The 19,767-nt window shown below is 28.7% G+C and overlaps 1 protein-coding gene across 1 annotated transcript in view; it reads left to right on the forward strand.

The window, feature by feature from the left end:
- LOC123270288 overlaps positions 1 to 19,767 on the forward strand; it is a 95,443-nt gene that overhangs the window by 44,368 nt on the left and 31,308 nt on the right. Inside the window, exon 2 of the mRNA XM_044736283.1 lies at positions 8,878 to 9,151. Within this exon, the coding sequence (XP_044592218.1) occupies positions 8,878 to 9,151 (274 nt within the window). The remainder of the gene's footprint in view (positions 1 to 8,877; positions 9,152 to 19,767) is intronic.

A 19,767-nucleotide genomic window follows, 5' to 3' on the forward strand; every position in this document is an offset into this window, starting at 1 on the left:
ATTTAAAAAAAAATTTTTTTTTTCATTTCTAAAAAAAAATAGTAAGAAAAAAAATGCCACTCTTATAATTTCAGAAAATTCGCAGAAAATGCTGAAATATTTTATAAAAAAAAAATCGAAAATCAAAAATGGCATTTATCCCGAAATTTTCGTTTTTTTTCCGAAAGTTTAAAAAAAAACGTTGAATATGGATCCAAATTATTATTTTTATTTTTTTTCTAAAAAGTACATTTAAAAACAAAAATTTTCAAAAAAAAACATCCCAATAAGTCAATTTTCAAAAAAGTTATGGTTATTTAACAAAAAAAAAAACATATTTTTCTTTAAATAACTTGTAACTTTTTTTTGGTTGGGTAAGAAAATTTGAAAAAATTTTGAAAATTATTTTCAATAGGGTAGAGAAAGATACAGAAATTTCAGAAAAATCGTCACCATATAAATTTAGTTTATGAGAATCATGAGATGTAAATCAGCTCATCGGTCGTACGGTGTAGGGGTTAGTTATCGGTCTGGCAAGCGCGCGGCTCGGGTTCGAATCTCGGTTAGAACGGATTTTCATGTTATTTCTGTAATTAGCGAATGTTAGGTTTAAATTAAGAGTCACACAGTCTGAATTTGCGATATCTCTACAATATAAATAAAATATAGATATGACATTGGCAAAATCCTTTTTTTATCATTTTTTTATCAAATGGCATGCGCCGGACATAGCATGCCGCTAACAGCAGCCATTTTTATCTGAATCCATTCCCCTTTCCTTTCTTTCCCCTCGCCTACATCGTATTAACCAATAAGGATCTTTTTTACGGTAGAGATGTAGGCTCAGTAGGCTCAGTAGGCTCAATTTATGGTTCTAAAACGGTGATTTCAGCCTAACTTTGGCAAAAGCGGACAAATATACGACTTGTAGGCTGAAATTACAGTTCTGATATACCCGTCATAATAGTCGAAAAAATCTAAAACCATAATTTCAGCCTATAACTCCTCGAGTAGGTTGTGGAGGCTCAAAATATGTTTTTAATTTTGACTCGGGATCCTGTATATCTTGCAAAACTGATTGATCAGAAAGTACTATTGCATTTTCGTTTAACTTAGATATTAATGGTAAACATTTATTGCCATCATTTTGTCGACATTCTTCTAAAAATAATTGTAAATCACTTGGAAGATTCTCAACTTCACTATTATTAGCAATATCGAATAATTTGTTCAATTGATTAACCAAATTTTTTGCACTTTGTGCTTTTTATTGTCTGAGAGAGTGTTAAGAGATTTTCGTTTCTTAATGTCTTTGTAATCGTCCTAAAACTTTTCGAATTTCCGAATATTATTTCGTTTCAGTGTCGTGGGAATTCCAATTTTATCCCCCATAGCCTCTAATTCATCGATAGCTTCGGTAGTACTGATACGTATAGTCAATTTTAACGTCAAATGTTTATACATAAATAAATTAATAACGTCACGATAAGTAAGTAATTTATAACAATTAAATTCTTTAATTTGAAAGCCAACTAAATAGTTATATGTCCTATTACCAATTACTTCAGTCATAATGAACAATAGTTAGGTTAGAAAGTTAATGAAATGTAATCAAATAAATACTGAAGAATATCAAGAACTAATTTAAATACGATATATACCATTAAACACAAGTGACAGCAAAAAATTGATATTAAAATAGTAATTTGAATATAGTTTATTAAAAAATTGGCTTATTCTGTCTTAGTATCAGCGTCAATTGATTCTCGGATTAATCACTTAATACAACAAACAATGAGAAAATTATTTTGAGGTTAGGTATGCCATAAAGGATCAAATTTGTCAACAAAGACAATAGAGACGGTAATACCATGCTAATTAACTAGAGCAATGTTAGAATATGCCATCTCGGGACTGCTTGGTGCAATTTTTCAAAGAATGATTTCTACTCATACAAAGTTGGCGTGAATAAAGTTGACAATGAAAAAAATTAAATTTTTTGCTAATTTTGGAATTTTGTTACAAAAAATTAAATAATCTTCATTTTTATTTTTTTGGTAAACGACAGAAATGTTGAAAAATTGTAAGATCTATGTTACAATTTTATTCTTGTAGTTTTTTTTATTAATTTGTGTGTTTTAATATTTATTATGAGTGAGAAATCATAATGATTTAAAAAAAATTCTTAGTGTGTAGGGAAACATAATGGTAATAAATGAAAAAAAAAGAATCTAAATAACATTATGAGTTAGTATTTATCAATTTCTTACGTTTTCCGGTATAAAAATGGCTGTAAATTCATTAAATATTGGTTAGGTAACTTTTTTTTTATGAGTCAGTCCTTTTTTTCTTCCTACTTTTGACGGTTTGCTCGAAAAATTAAAAAAAAAAATATATTTTTTTCAAAAACTGTACTTTGACGACTCCTACCGGTGAACCAGTGCGAGTTACACAAAAAAACTCTAAGGCTATTTTGAAGAGCGTGAAATTCCCTATAAGGTCGATCAAACCGATTTGCAATATTGTAAAAGCCGGGTAAGCATTAGAAATTTGAAAAAAAAAAATTTTTTACGGGCATTTTAAATGTTATAACTTTAAATTTTTATTGTAAGTACTTAAAATTATTATTTAGAGCTCAAACTTGGTAAGAATTTTATTTTCTACATGTAGATTAATATTTTGCATAAGCACCGAAAAAAAAAAAAAATTTTGCGGAAATGAACCACCCTAATGTGTAGTCTTAAAATTTTTAGAAATGCCAGGATTTAAAAATTTTCAAATTTATAAAAATTCATATTTTTTCACTTTTTAACTCGAATAACTTCGGAATGGGATAACTTATTGAATCTCTGTAAATTGCATCTGAAAGCTTTTTTAATAAGCTTCAATTTGAGTACCATATCATATGTGTTGTCTTAAAATTATGTCCTATTCCGCTATGCCAATTATGAAATTTGCTATTGCACTGGTTTTAAAATTCTTCCGTCGATATATATTGTTGTCGATTGCATAGAAGTTAGAAACCCTAGTTTTGTATAAAATCCTCGTTCCAATTTCTTTCTATTCATGATGAAATCTACTTCCATTTCGGCTGCCGGATGGTTTTTTTTGTTCTCGACTTTTTTTTTTGAAGAAAATTCTTCATGTTAGATTCATAAATCTCGCGTTAAAATTCTAATACACTAAAAAAACTTGATTCAAGAGAATTGTTATCTTTGAAATTTCATTCATGCTTCGAGATATTCAATTCGAATTAATTCAAGAAATTTACGAACGAATTTTGAAAGAAAAAGTTATAAAAATGTAGAATTCAAATGTTGATCAAAATAGGGGAAGGAGGGGCAAAATAGGCCCCTTAAGAAAAAAATGTTGATATCCTTAGTGTTTTTCTCTGGTTTTACTTTTTTTTAGTCCCTTGCCAAGTATTTGACCTCAATTTGCTCTGTTCATTAAAAATAAAAAATTGAAAACGTGGGGCAAAATGGACCACCTCGAGAAAATTTTTATAATATGAGTTTTTCAGCTCGTTTTACTTTTTTTGGCCTTTTACTGAGTTTATGGTATTAATTTTTTTGTGTATATCGAAATTAAAAAATTGAGAAAAGTGGGGTAAAACGGGCCCCCCAAAAAACTCAATTCGTTTCTTACTTGTTTTATATATTGAATTTTTTTATTATGTATTCAGTATAAAAAATTAGGATAACAGTAGACCCTATAGGGTTGGCTTTTATAAAAGCCATCTCTGCAACTTCCCGCTAACTCCATACCTAAGCGCTCCACATTTCACGCCAAAAGCAATAATAAATCAGATAAAAAATGTCGGAGTAATTTAAAAAAACGCGTTTTTTGAATTATTTCGACAACGGTATCTCTCAGACTAATCAACCAATTTCAGTCCTGTTAACGGCGATCAACGCGGGTTTCCAAGCTTAAAAACCGATCAGTTTTTCGAATTGATTGGTAAAGCCAATAAAAATGTATTACAAAAAAAAAACAATTTTTTAGAATTTTTTTGACGATATCTCACAAATGAATTAACCGATTTAAAAAAAATTAAAGGCATTCTATGCAGTCTTTCTAGAACAAAAAGATTATTTATCACTAACCAAACAATCGTACGTGAAATTTCAAAGATGTATTAAAAAAATACTTTTTTTAATTTTTTAAAATTAAATATCTCTCGAACCATTCAACCGATTTTGACGTTATTGGCGGCGATTGAAGTGATTTTTTTAAGCTCTAAAAATCATCTCGTTGAATCAAAATCGATCCAGGAATAAATGTCGGAGTTATGTAAGAAAAAAAAAAAAAACATTTTTTCCCTGATATTTTGTTCACGATACCTCACAAACGAATCGACCGATTTTGATCGCGTTAACGGCAATCGACGCAGTTTTTTAAGCTTAAGAGCTGATTAGTTTTTGAAAACGATTGATTCAGCAGATTAAAATTTATTTAAAAAAAAAAAACATTTTCTGAAAATTTTATTTTTGAGATTACTCAAAATCTATTGGCCCGAATTACCTTAAATATTATAAAATATCTAGGAGCAAAGAAACTCTTTCGATTGCTGTCAATCCCGTCCACACACACACACACACACACACACACACACCATCGCAAAAATAGTCAGGGAAGCTTCTGTAAAATAAATAGTTTTTTAACAAAAAATATAGTAAATAATGCTGTTATTTAAATCGCGACCTAGTTCGTACTTAACCTATATAATTTTTTATATAATTCAAAAATTCTAGAATGCGTTTAACTGAAAATTATCCTTTGGTTTTTAAAGTCTAATCAGCCCATTATACCTCCCAAACACTTCGAGAATTGCAAATGTTGGGGGCCCATTTTGCCCCCAAATATTTTTGGATATTGAAAATTTTAGGGGGCCCATTTTGCCCCCCCCCCTTCCCCTATAGAAGATACGAAAAATTTATAAAAAAAACCTTATTTATAGGAAATCGATTTCTCTACAAAAAAAAACTCTTGTTAATTTTATTGTATCCTTAATAGTTTGCTCACAATTTTGATCTAAATGCTTTTCAAACATTTTTTTCCGTAAGTGTCATACACTGAAAAAAAAATTCTTGACTGGAGTGTAAATTTTCTTGACTCAAGAAAATATTAAGGAAGATTGAAAATTTCTTGAATGAAGTCAAAATTTCTTGAGCCAAGAAAATTTCTTCTTGCTCTAAAATAACTTTTTTTTTCTGTGTACAGATTATTTACATTAGGAATCATGGTAAGAAATAATAAATTTAAGAAAGTATAAATTATGGGTAAAATATTGAAAGTACAAAAAAATGATAGAAAACCTTTTTTATAGAAAATTTAATTCTCTACAAAAAGAATCTCATCAATTTTCTCGTATTTTTAATAGTTTATTCATTATCTTAATTTTTATTCTTTGCAAATTTTATTTTTCAGAAACTTGAATGTTCTTGAACCAAGAATGTAAAGTTCCTAAATAAAAACAAAATTACTATTAGTTATACGGAATTTTGGAGATTTTGATCTTAGATGAAGTAGTTTTTTTTCAGTGTATGTTCTAGAAAGACTAGTTCGAAAACTATTCACTGATAAAAAAAAAGTTGCTTCAAGAGAGAAAATCTTCAAGCATGGATACCATTTTGAAGAAAATGATTTTCTTGAGTCAAGAAAAAAATTCTTGGCTCAAGAAAAATTTCTTGCCTCTCTTGATTTTCTCTCTCGAATCAAGTTAACTTTTTCATCAGTATTTATTTGTTAATAATATGATAGGAGTTTTAAACTTAATTTATGATATTAAAATTAGCAGTCACTTGACAATTTTTTAATTTTTTTTTCAAAACAAATTTATTCCGCAAAATTATTTAAAAAAAATTGCATTTTCAATTTTTTGAAGTTTCTATATGTCAATTTTTTTCCTGAATTTTTTTTTTCAATAATTTATTTGTCACTAAACTTCTTAAAATAATGAAATATCTGCTAAATTTATTTTCACACTTTATTTTGTTGAAGAAAGCTTCAAATTTGAGATGTTACTTTATTTTTTATAAATAAGCATTAACGTCTATTTTATTGATAATGAAGCAGAAAAATAGATGGTCCATTTTAAAATTAAGGATTAATAATTATAAATTCTCTAAAGATGTAAATTTTAATCAAACATTAATGAATTAGGTAACGTGAGAAATGTACATTGGAGTGTAAGAAAGTGGGTTCGATTCCTGAGCACGGTGATTTTCACATTCTTTGAGAATTTAAACTCATTTTGTTTATTTTATCTTTAACTTTTATGATTCAAGTAAAGTATTCCATAAATTTAAGTAACAGAAAATTACATAATAATTTATCATTAATCGACCTCTATAAATATCGCACACTAAACTGCACCCACTATAAAAAAAATAAGTAAGCATTCATTCATTAAAATGAATTCATTAACTAAAACTAAATCTCAATCAGAGCCCGCAGAATAATAATCCGCTGACATCTGTGAGCCTTTGACTCGCCGCGGAACAAGCCCTACCTCGTAAATCAGTGAATCAATCGGCCATTTTAAAAGTCACTCCTTCATATTAAGTATACAGATGTGTAATGGGAGTTTGCGAGCGTAGTAGAAGGTTCAAAGTTTTAAATTGACTCGAGAGCTTTTTTGCTCGTATCATGCAAACTCAAACACTCTTTATTCTTCTCGGGCAGTATCTGGTGTCACACTTGACCTTTAATCGCTCCGATAAAATCTCTATAATTACTGTTATGTATAATGCTACTATACACACAAGATACTATTTTAATTTAATACTAATAATGTCTTTTGCTTTGGTTGACGACACTTGGGAGTTAGTTTTTTTTTCGCAATCGCCAGACGCCTCCGATAAATTATCGAATTATAAATTTACAATGTATGACTCATTCATTTCATTCTAAAGCTTTTCTTCTCTCCTTTATCATTACAACTGTCAGTCTAATGTAAATATACATTTTTTTCTTTATTCTATTTATTAATAAATCATCCAATCATCCGTCTTATGTTTGTTTTATTTATTACTACCATCAGAAAAAAATTTTACTGACTTATTTTTTATTAAGACATTAGTCATTATTTTATTGTAATTATTTTATTAACAAATCTGTCGTAAAAATTGTTAAATGTGTAACAAGGTTTTTTTCTTATCATTTTTTACTAACACGCTTTTATTAACTTCGCCTGTATGTATCTATCGCGGAATCTTTTGACGTTCTTTTTATCGATTTTAAGACGTCTGATTACTTTGATAATTTACACATATGTCAATCACCGATGTCAATTCAATAGTTTGATAATTTTGTCCTGGCCAGGATCATCATAATAATAAATAATAGTTTAAAAAACTCAAAAATACAGTTTCATAAAAAAGCAAACTAAAAAGTAAAAATAATTTTCAATGAGTTTGAAATAAAAATAGAGTGATTGACAAAAAAATTTATTTTATTATGAAAAGGCATGGAGTGCTGGTAAAGAATTGAAAAATTGTATTAAAAATTTCAGTCTTATTAATTTTTTAAAAAGTAAATGTCTTTCAAACAAACCAATCGATTTTGATGTAATTTACGGCAATCGGTGGAGTTTTTTAAGTTCAACAAAAAATTTGTAACAAAATAATTAATTTTTCTAAAAGTCATTTTGAAAAAATACTTTCGAGATTTCTTTCGACGTCATTTGTTAAGTAGAAGAGCTAATTAGATCATAGAATTGATCTCAACAAAGGTGTTGAAATATTTCCAAAAAAAAACTACATTATCGCATATTATCGTGATGAAATGAGTGAATTCAAATATTTATCAATAAAAGATATCTTTTTTCAAGAATAGAAATAAATACTAGTCTTATTTTCATACTACAAAATGAACATTCATTATTTGATCATGATAATGTGCGAAATATTTGCACACGTCGGATAGTTAACTACAATTTTATCAATCACGCCATATACTTATTTTACAGTAAAATAAATTTCTGGTAATTCACTTCCTTCTTAGTTTGAACTTATTAAAAATTATTTATCTACTTTTTAATTTGGTTTTATGTTAAGTCCCATTTTTTATATTTGTACAATGAAAATAGATATTTTCGATACATATGTGCGAAGTGAGGCATTCCCAGGGCTTAAAAATTGAGACACGAGTCTAAGAAACGGCGCGTTTACAATGGGGCCGAGTTATTTAAAAATGCTTGCCGTAAGATGGACAGTGTGGCTTAATGTATATAGAATAAGCGAAAGGAAATTTAGTATAGACCGGATAGCTCAAATGGTAGAGTAGCCGACATGTCTTCTGAAGGTTCTGGGTTCGAATCCCAGTCCGAGCTATCTAATAATTTTTTCTCGCATATTCTATAAACTCACATTAAGATGATCCTCTCCACATTCCTTTCTCAATCCTTTCCTACCAATATCCTGTTACGTGAATGTGGAACGCTTCACGTAATAATTACCGTAACTCCTATTCTTTCCCGCTTCACAGCATTATTTATATTTTATTTTTGTAAAAATATAAAACTTGTAAAAATAATTTTTTAAATTTATTTTAAGGCTTTTAATGTTAATAAAAATTTCAGCCCACCAAAAGTTGTTAATAATATTTGTATACATATGTCTAGTGATTTTTTTCTACGTGTGGAAACAAATAATTTAAGAAAAAAATTTTTTTTAAGTCAATTTTTTGATAAAAAAAAAATTTAGATCGAAAAAAATAATTTTCAGGGTTAAAACACTGACGACCGTGAAATAAAATAATTACCGATGTTATTGTCATTATTTATGAACACTTTAGTATTGAGGATGTTGATACAAGGGGTAACAGATTTAAAAGTTGTGACGCGAATGAATAAGATTGTTTAAATTAACGTATTCGTTTGTAATTTATTTGAAGGAGGAGCCGGAGGAGGAGGAAGAAACATCCGCTCCGATTACAATTTCTGCACCTAAAAGTACCACAATGATGAGCACGGCAGCTGTTAGCACTACCGCTTTAGCTTCAGCTTCAAGGCCTGTCATTACCGGGCAGACTTACGAGCGCAGAGATTCACGATTCTCGGATCCCACGAGCTCCAGCTCCAGCCCTACATCCCATGGCACTCACAAAGTTCCGGTTAAAGAGATTAAAAGTTTGCCGGGTAACAACAATGCCAATAAAAGTGGTAAATGTAAGTCTCCTAATCATTTACTCTATTATTTACTAATAATCCTTTTTTTTTTATACTTTTGGACAAATCAGTCACTTTTATTATTACTTTTCAAAATATTTTATTTTTTTTTGGGAAAGTTGTAATTTTTTAAATGTTAAATGCAATCGACTCGAGGAAAATGTTTTCATAACTTGGACAAAAATATATGTGTGGAATTTTATTCATGTTAAGATTTCAACTCACGATTTTGCGAGTCAAAATAAAAAAAAAATTTTTAATCAGATTATTATCTTATTGGGTTCAAAATATATATATATATATATATGTATATATATATATATATATATATATATATATATATATATATATATATATATTTTTTCTTTTATTAGTCAGTAAATATCAACAATACTCTTATGAAATCTTGGTTATGAAATGAAATATATTTTTCTATTAATAATCATTTCTGTTTACAAATATTAAAGATTACATGTAGTAATAATTATACAATGTAGATTATTTTTTTTAAATGAAAACAATTTGTTTATAATGATGCCAGGATCATTTTATTTAATGAACAGATTTTCAATAATAAAGAAACTACTATTTTGTCAAAAACTGGAGACCATTTTTTAAAAATACGAGTTATTTATAGTTTAAAAAATGCGATTGAAATGTGAAATATATAGATCGATGAGTCAAAGTTTCTTCTAGCTCTGTTCAAATTTGCTAATTTTTAAAAATTTTTTTACAAAAAATATAAACAATAGAAGGTTGAAAAATGCTTTTTTTGGGGTTTAAAAATAAGCATCAACTTTGGACTTCTAAAAAATTATAAAAACAAATTTTCTTACTTTAATTTTTTTTCTTTAATTGTTATCGTAATTTTTAAATAATGGCTACTCGCTTTCTTTTAATCAAATAAAGACAGAAATTTGTTTCAATTAGCATTTTTAAAGGGTTAAATATTAAAATTACGTAGTTACTATCTAATATATAACTACTACAGTAGTTACTGTCTAATTTAATGAATATTTTATGACTAAATTATCAACGATAGACCATTTTAAGCTAATTAGTAAATAAAAATATTCAGTTAATCATTACATACGTTGATCAAATCTCTACACCCAGTAGTTATCAATTATATTCGATTTTGTTTTAACAAAAATTGTAATAATTTTTGCTATAATAATTAAACGCAAAGTCAGCCTTCCGACATAAAAAATGAAAAACTTACAAAAAACGATTTTGGACTAAAAAAAATCATTTTGCAGAGTCCAATGGTCTTGAATGAATCAAGCATAAATTTCTTGAATTAAGAAATCTATCTTGGTTAAAGTAAATTTTACTTGCTTCAAAAATTTTTTATCCTCATTCAAAACGATCAAACTCTTCAAAATGCTTTTCTTCTCTTGAATCAACTCAATCAGTGGATGTTTCAGCACCTTCCAATTTATGATAAAATTTTCTATATACAGATATTGATTTGAAAGCTTTAGAATTAATTCTCGACAATTTTACGCGTCAAAAAAAAAAAAAAAAAAAAAAAAAGTATAAAAAGCCGTAAAAAAAAGAAACTTTTCACAGAAATTTTCTAGATCTTATTTTTAAAATCATTTTTATATTTAAAAAAAATAAATTTAATATAACAATAATGCAGATTCCCAATTTACAAACTTAGAATTATATTGAAAAAAATGTTGCTTTACCCATTAAGGTGAAATGGGTAAAATAAAAAAAATTAATAACTAACGCGGCATTTTCCTAGTTAATAAAAAGATAAGATCCAAGATAAAAAGAGTAATAATCTCTTCAAACAATGATAATTTGAAAAAGTACAAAGCGTTACATTAAACAACATCAAATTACATTTAATCTTTGGTTACATTATATATATATACACGTATATATGTTATATTGTATTATTATGAATGAATGAATGTGTAGATTGCAGATTGAGTGTAACAGCATATCACATTTATAGCGATTGTATCATAACTCATAACCATTCCGCTTATCTGACCCGTCTGATCTCATAGGATGATTGACACGTACTGCTAAAGACTTACTGCAGTTTACAGCTTCTATTCCACCTAACCCCCTTCCCCACTTGTTCGAAGCTTTACTAACTTGATATCACATATATGAAATAGCAATGAGCATAATAATGAGCAATGTTCAATGTTTAATGTTGTGAGAGTTAAGTGTGCAGCTCTATACATTACACCACAAGTTACAAGTTGAATTGAAAATTAAAAGTTTAAAAGTATAAATAATGATTCCCATAACTCGACTTATGCTCACCATCATGTACCAGTACTGTTAAATTAATAACAGCTATTTCATTATTTGTACTAGTGTATAACATCGGAGAGTCACAGTCAGAGGTAGATAATAGAGAGACAGACCTATCATATACTATGTATTATAAATTGTGACTGCAACTAGTCATAATACATATTTATCTTGGTTATGTTATTATTATTGCGGCAATAGTCATTGCCCTGGTGAACTTTCATCATATCAAGAAATCAACAATATAGACAAGAATATATTATCAACATCTGAATGCACTGCCTACACCTACTGACATTTTTTACAGTTAACAATTTGCTTAAGTGATTTTTCATGACTTATTACTGAGTAAAGATCAAATTAATGAGTTGATTTTAATGGTTTGCTGTTGAAAAATTAAATTAAATGTTGAAATGTCAATTGTAGTTTTTAGAAAAAAATTGTAGACATTTTACTTTTAGGAAATTTAGGATTAGAAAAGTGGAAATTTAGCTTATTAACTAATTATTATTTAAAATATAAAAAATTAATGGAATTTGAAATGTAAGTTAATTATAGTGGACAATAATTTTATTAAATAACATTATCAAAAAATTTTTCTGTTGCAATTTTCAAAATATGTTATTAAAATATTGATTTGAATATAAAGTTTCACTTTCATGCTGGTGTCACGACTAGAAACTATTATCTGTAATCTATATAATTAAGAGAATAAAGAAAATTTAGCCCCTGGCGGATGTAAATGTCAAAATAGGTTTTTTTAGTGAAAATTAGTATAACTGGAAAGATCAACCTAAATTTGTAATCTTTCATATCGACGTTCTAATTAGCAAATTATCTAACTCCATTTTAGAGAATCTTCCATTTGTACGAAAATACAATTATTTCAAAATTTATTATCACTTTAGAAAACCATTTAATATTTAATAGAGATATAATATTTTGGTTAGAAGCATTCAAATAATTTATAATTGGACTATTACTACATCAAATTGTTAAAAAATCACCCTCTAAAAAATAAGGAGTTAGACCAATTGCTAATTAGACCGTCGATATGCTTTTCATCAATAATTAATTTATTACAATAGTCCGGTCAAATTAGACCAAAAAATAAGGGTGAGGTTACAAAAATTCATATTCGGCTGAAAATTGGTAGGATTGTTCAAAACACTATTATAAATGAAATGTGAAAAGTCCTCATCGATTCGACACCTGGAAAAAAATTAACTCAGGGCCAAAGGTCACAAAAACTTTTTCGCGATTTTTAGCAAAACGGTAAGTTTTATCATAAAATTAACCCAAACAAAAGTGTAGATAAGATAATTATCTATAAAAAATTTCTAAATACTTTTTTTCCTAAGAGCCACCGTTTTTAAGATATGACGACTTAAAAAGTTAAAAGAGTTGTAATTGTCATAATATGTACACGTTTCCACGCCACCTTTGAGGTAGTGTACTCAGCGCGTTTTTTTTTAATGTGGTTTCCCCAGTACGCCTATTCCACTGATCAGTTGTGATTCTGTTTAATTTAAAACTATTGAATAATTAAAGACATTGGCAAGAGTTAAAAATGATCAAGTCCAATTGAAAAATAAAATGATAAGTAAAATTAACATTGTAATATTAAAAATCAAAGTCCGAAATGTCAGGCGGATTGACTTTTTATAAAATTCTTCACTTCATCATTTGTCATTAAATGAACAATATGTTCACAGCAATCGAATGGCAACACTGCTCTAAACAGATCGTTGACTTCCTCAGTTATTTTTCGTAGAGCGTTGCCTTTCCCAATTGCGTATTCAAAGTTGTCCATTAATGGTTCTCGGTAATAAAAAAATCGATGATCCTTAGGTGCTTCTTCCAGCTCCTTTAATAATGGTTGAGATAAAAAATCATCATTGAAAAGAAGCTTCACTAAGTCTTCTCGGTTTCCAGTGATGAACTTCCAATATGAGATTCCGTTTAATCCCATTCTTTTGCCTTCCAGGAATTGGCGACTTTCCATCATTAATTTCTTTTTCTCACGATAGTATCCAAAGAATCTTGTGTTTTCCTCTTCCTCCTTTTTCAAAAAGCCATGAACTTTCTGAAGAGTATCTTCGGTTGCATGAATGCCTATTTCGTGCCGATTAATTATGAATAATGCCAAATTACATCGAACATTTGAGCTTTGTTCATTCAGCAGCTCGACGTACTTTGAGCTGGTCCGTACATCCTCGTCAACGGCGTTTTCCTCAAAAGCAGCTAGCTCTATTTTGGAATAGTCTAACTGCTTAAGACCCACAGGAGTATTGTAGAAAAGATAAGTAACTCCTGCGTTGGATCCCATGTAGACTGCCAAATCCAGAATTGTTGTTAAATGTGGATGGTTTTTAAACGAGCATTTAGCATTTAAATCAGCTCCAGCTTCGTGTAACAACATAATTCTTTCAGCGTCGTTACGACCTTCCGGAGTATGCGAATAAGAATACCTTGATCGATTTTTTTTATTCACATAATTGAACACATAATGCAAAGCAGTATTTCTCGAAGCGTCAACATCATGTACATTGGGATTTTGTTCCAAAATAAATGATAAAATTTTTAAATTGCTTCGTTCTGCAGCTGCCATAAGTGGAGTCATACCCGATTTCGATTTCCAATTCACGTTTGCACCCATTCTCACAAGAGTTTTCACAATTTTCAAATTCTTACGTCGAATGGCGTAAAACAAGGAGGTTGTGAGGGATCTTTCCACATTTTTATTTGTAGTTAAACTATGTTTGATCAGCAATTTTGCAATTACTGATTGGTTTTTTTTAATTGCTAATGATATTAAATCTTCACTGAACTTTCTATTATTTTCCCTTAACTTCAACACCTTCAACATTTTCTTAACAGTTTTTACATCTCCTGACATAATAGCATCAACAACATCCTTGCTAGTGGCCATAATAATTGAGTTGCACTTTTCGTTTTCTAAAAACCACAAAATCTTTTTACACAAACGTAGATATTGATGTTTGCTTTGCACTGTTTGAGTTAAACACTGAGTTTAACTAGCTTTAAATAATGTGTTGAACACTTTAACAGCAACAATATTTTATTTTGTTTAACGAAAATAAAACTCTTTTTCTTATTGATTCAAAAATTTACTACAGATTGAAAATCACTGAACCAAACTTGGATTTTTTGAAGTTTGATGTTCACGAGACAAAATTTCGATGAGAAATGATTTTTCAACTGAGATTCTACTTTATACAGACAAATTCTCTGTAGAGGGTGCTTCGTTAGGGCCAATAGCGATTCAAAGATTCTATAGTGCTTGTCATTGTCATTAGTAGTTGAGTATAGTAATGCATATTAAATATCTTTATAGTGAGTAAGTGTTAAAGACCATAAATTTTCGTAAAATTTCTACATCTTTTATTGCATAAGGCTATCTGTGTAATGGATTAGGTGGACAAAGAGGTTCTTATGGTAAAGGCTGGCGCCACAGCTGCATTGTTGACCTGAGGGACAAAATATGTAATGTACATTTTAAAAGTTAAATACCTGATCTACACCCTCTCATATGGCAATTAGTAAGAGTGAGAGAGTTTAAACCTTTATTATACGGATATTGAAAGTAAGTGAAAATTCATTTATTATTATCAGTTTACCTTCATTTTAAGTAAGTGCAATTTCTATTCAAATATCTTGTTCAAACGATAATTTATCTTACTTTAAGTAACATATTTCTTAGATAAATGTTCAAAATTGATTTATTATTTCTTATTTGATGTTTTTATATTCATTGTTCGCTTAAATTATTATTTATCTAATGTCTCATTCATTATTCTTTAAATATGTAATCCTATTATTTAACTGTTCAAGAAAGTTCCTGTTTAAAAGAGGGCTTTTAGACTAGTCACCAAGTGCCTTTTTGGTCAACTTTTTTCAGTAGTCTCCGAAAATTATGATTGAGGTGTCAATCACTATTCGTACACCCCTAGTTTTTAAGCAAAAAAAAATTTTTTAAGGAACTATTATTCTTTTAAAAATTATTATTTGCATGAGAGATTGAAAGTCCATAACAAATTTTCAATTGTCTTATAAGCAACGCATTTTTTTATAACAATTTTTTAAATAATAATAGATAAAAATCTTAAAAAATTATTTCAATGCAGCTTCTGACAACATGGAAATGGATTCGTTATTGCAAAATTAAAAACTTAAATGAATCATCGAAAAAATATTTTCTAAAAAATATTATTAATGATCCGTTTCCATGTTGTCAGAAGCAGTGTCCATCTGTTTAGAGCAGTGTTGCCATTCGATTGCTGTGAACATATTGTTCATTTAATGACAAATGATGAAGTGAAGAATTTTATAAAAAGTCAATCCGCCTGACATTTCGGACTTTGATTTTTAATATTACAATGTTAATTTTACTTATCATTTTATTTTTCAATTGGACTTGATCATTTTTAACTCTTGCCAATGTCTTTAATTATTCAATAGTTTTAAATTAAACAGAATCACAACTGATCAGTGGAATAGGCGTACTGGGGAAACCACATTAAAAAAAAACGCGCTGAGTACACTACCTCAAAGGTGGCGTGGAAACGTGTACATATTATGACAATTACAACTCTTTTAACTTTTTAAGTCGTCATATCTTAAAAACGGTGGCTCTTAGGAAAAAAAGTATTTAGAAATTTTTTATAGATAATTATCTTATCTACACTTTTGTTTGGGTTAATTTTATGATAAAACTTACCGTTTTGCTAAAAATCGCGAAAAAGTTTTTGTGACCTTTGACCCCGAGTACATTTTTTTCCAGGTATCGGATTGATGAGAACTTTTCACATTTTATTTATAATAGTATTTTGAACAATCCTACCAATTTTCAGCCGAATGTGAATTTTCATAAACTCACCCCTATTTTTTGGTCTAATTTGACCGGACTACAATAAGTTTTCGGAGTAAACAGAAAAAAATTTACTCGAATCAAGAAAATAATTTTGAAGAATTTCTCGTCTTAATTTGAACAGAAAAATTCTTAAACTAAAAAACTTTTCTTAATTTGAATAATTTTTACTTGACTCTTGAATTTTTCGTCTTATTCATAACAATGAATTTCTTCAAAATTATTTTCTTGGTTCAAGAATCTTTCTCTTGATTCAAGTTAATTTTTTTTTCAGTGTAGTTATGAAAAGTTTCAAATTTTGCGATTAATAAAATTTGTTTATTTATTAATTTTTTTTATACATATGAACGTTGTTAAATGTCAAATATCAATCCATATAATTATAAGAATAAAAACAATTTTATGACAGGCTTATCTATTTATATATATATATATATATATATATATATATATATATATATATATATATATATATATATATATATATATATATATATATGCTATATATATATATATATATATATATATATAAAAATAAATTGCTGTGCGTTAGTCTCGCTAAAACTCAAAAACGGCTGGACCGATTTTCAAATTTTTTTTTTTGTTTTGTTCGCTATAGTTCAGAGATGGTTTAGAAAAATAAAAATTTTTGAAAAACTCGAAAGTTCAGCTAAAAAAATTAAAAAAAAAAAGTTAATTGCTGTGCGTTCGTCTCACTAAAACTCAAAAAAGGCTGGACCGATTTTCAAAATTGTTTTTTTTGTTTTGTTTGCTGTAGTTCAGAGATGATTCAGAAAAAAAAATTTTTTTTGTTTTGTTCGCTATAGTAAAGAGATGATTTAAAAAAAAAAATTAGGAAAACGGTTGACCCTGAAGGCCATCCGTGCAACTTCCCGCTAATTCCATACCTAGGCGCTCAAAATTGCACTTATGACGTTTTTGAGCTCTTTGAGCTCAAAAATACAATTTATATGTTATTTTGAGCTCTCCGAGCTCACGGAGACAGCTTTCCTATGCTTTTGAATTCTTTGAGCTCAAAAATCTTATCAAAGTTCGATGAAACACGATTTTTAAATTTTCAAACTGCTATAACTTTTGAATGAATTAATCGATTTTCAGGCATTTGGCAGCGGTAGATGTAGTTTTTTAAGCTCTATAAATAATTCAGAACATAAAAATTGATCTGATGAGACATTTCGGAGTTATTACAAAAAAACACTTTTTTCGATTTTTTTCGATAACGATATCTCACGAACGCATCAACCGATTCTGACGCTTTTCGTGGTGATCGATGCAAGTTTTCAAGGTTAAGAGCTAATGAGTTTTCGAGGTCAATCGGTTCAGCCAATTCGGAGATATTAAAAAAAATGAAAAAAAAAAATTTTTTTTTTCACTTTTTTTTGCGATTTCTCGAAATCTACTGGTCCGAATCGGTTCCGACTTTCAGGAAATCTAAGTTTGGCGAAGACCTTTCGAATGACATTAACTGCGATCAAATCGGTCAAGCCGTTCAGAAGTTATAAGAGGTTTATACACACACACACACACACACACACACACACACACACACACACACACACACACACACACACACACACACACACACACAGACGTACGGGCATCATCGTAAAAATAGTCAGGAAAGCTTCTTAGGGCTTCAAAACGTCGAGATCTGTTGTAACCTCGATTTTTTCAAAACGGGGTGAAAACAATAACTTCCCGATTTTTTGAAAATTTTCGATTTTCTTAGCGGGAAGTTAAAAATTTTTGAAAAACGCGAAAGTTCAGCTAAAAAAATCAAAAATTATTAATTTTGTATTGGAATCGCTATTGTTACGCTTGAGCCTCAAGGTTGCAAGAGAGTACCAAAATTGTTCGATATATAGGAAGATACGTACAAGTATACTGCAGAGTTGTACTATTTACCTATTCAGTTTGTCGGACATAACCACAAATCTCAGAAGAAACGCAAGAAGAATGTTTGTCATTACTTTTGTTTTGTTCGTGTTTATTTTTGTAATGTTTATATCTATCTATCAATGGGGTATTCCATACCAAATCGACCACTTTTGAACCCGACCCCTTTAGATTTAGCTGAAACTTTACGATTCTTTTCTACCCTTCAAAAGACATTTTTGAAAATTTTTTCAAATTTTTATCAACCCAAAAAGTTATGAATTTTTCAAAAAATGGCTTTATTTTCAAATAGCCATAACTTTTTAGGCATTGACCTTTGGGTACCTTTTCTTTTAATAAATTTTTTGTTTTGAATGAACTTATGGAAAAAAAACGCAAAAAAAATTAAATATGATCAATTCTATAAAATAATCGGTTTTTAAGCACAATCGTTATTTTTTCGAAGTTGGTGACTTTTTGTTTTTAATTTTTTTTCTCATAAAAAAAACTTCAATCAATTTGACAACTATTTCCGCTCATCCCGGGCAGGGCCGATTTTTTTTTATATTTTTTTTAATTGAAAAAAAAAAAAAAAAAATTTTTATTTTAGAAAATTTGACAACTTTTTTTTCAATTAAATAAAAAAAAAAATTAGGAAAACGGTTGACCCTGAGGGCCATCCTTGCAACTTTCCGCTAATTCCATATCTGGACGCTTAAAATCGCAATTATGCCGTTTTTGAGCTCTCTGAGCTCAAAAATACAATTTATGTGTTGTTTTGAGCTCTCCGAGCTCAAAGAGATAGGTTTTATATGCTTTTGAGCTCTTCTAGCTCAAAAAAGCCATTTTTTTGAAAAATTCATAACCTTTTTTGGGTTGAACAAAAAAATTCTCAAAAATGTTTTCCAAAAGGTAGAAAAGAATGATAAAGTTTCAGCTAAATTTAAAGTGGTCGAGTTCAAATGTGGTCGCTTTGGCATGGAATACCCCACGTATAAAAATGAATAGCTGTGCGTTAGTCTCACTAAAACTCAAAAACGACTGGACCGATTTTGATAATTTTTTTTTTATTTTGTACGTCATCGGGTATAGTTAGAGGATGGTTTAGAAAAAAAAAATAAAAAGTTGAAAAAAAAAATCCTAAATATTAAGAAATCAAAAATATCAAGTAACATCAATTGTTTCCTGCTTCACAGCAGTATTTCATTTGTCACCTATATAAGTCTATCTATATATATAGATAAAAATGAATAGCTGTGCGTTAATCTCACTATAGTTCAGGGATGTTTTCGAAAGAAAAAAATTTTTGAAAAACCCGAAAGTTTAGCTAAGGAAATCAACAGATCTAAAATTGTTAAACGTCTATCTTCTGTATGTATGGACAAAAAAAAATTTCATAAATTCAGTGTTCATTTTTTAGGATCTTGATTTTCAGGCGATAATGAGAAGCGAGTTTCATTTAATAACTTGACAAAATTCTAACCGCGCTTCATGCAGCCAGTATTTATTCTTTATCGAAGTAGATTAGAGTTTAGATTGATAATCGCTG

Source organism: Cotesia glomerata, linkage group LG8 (genome assembly GCF_020080835.1).
Source record: "Cotesia glomerata isolate CgM1 linkage group LG8, MPM_Cglom_v2.3, whole genome shotgun sequence".
Lineage (NCBI taxonomy): Eukaryota > Metazoa > Arthropoda > Insecta > Hymenoptera > Braconidae > Cotesia > Cotesia glomerata.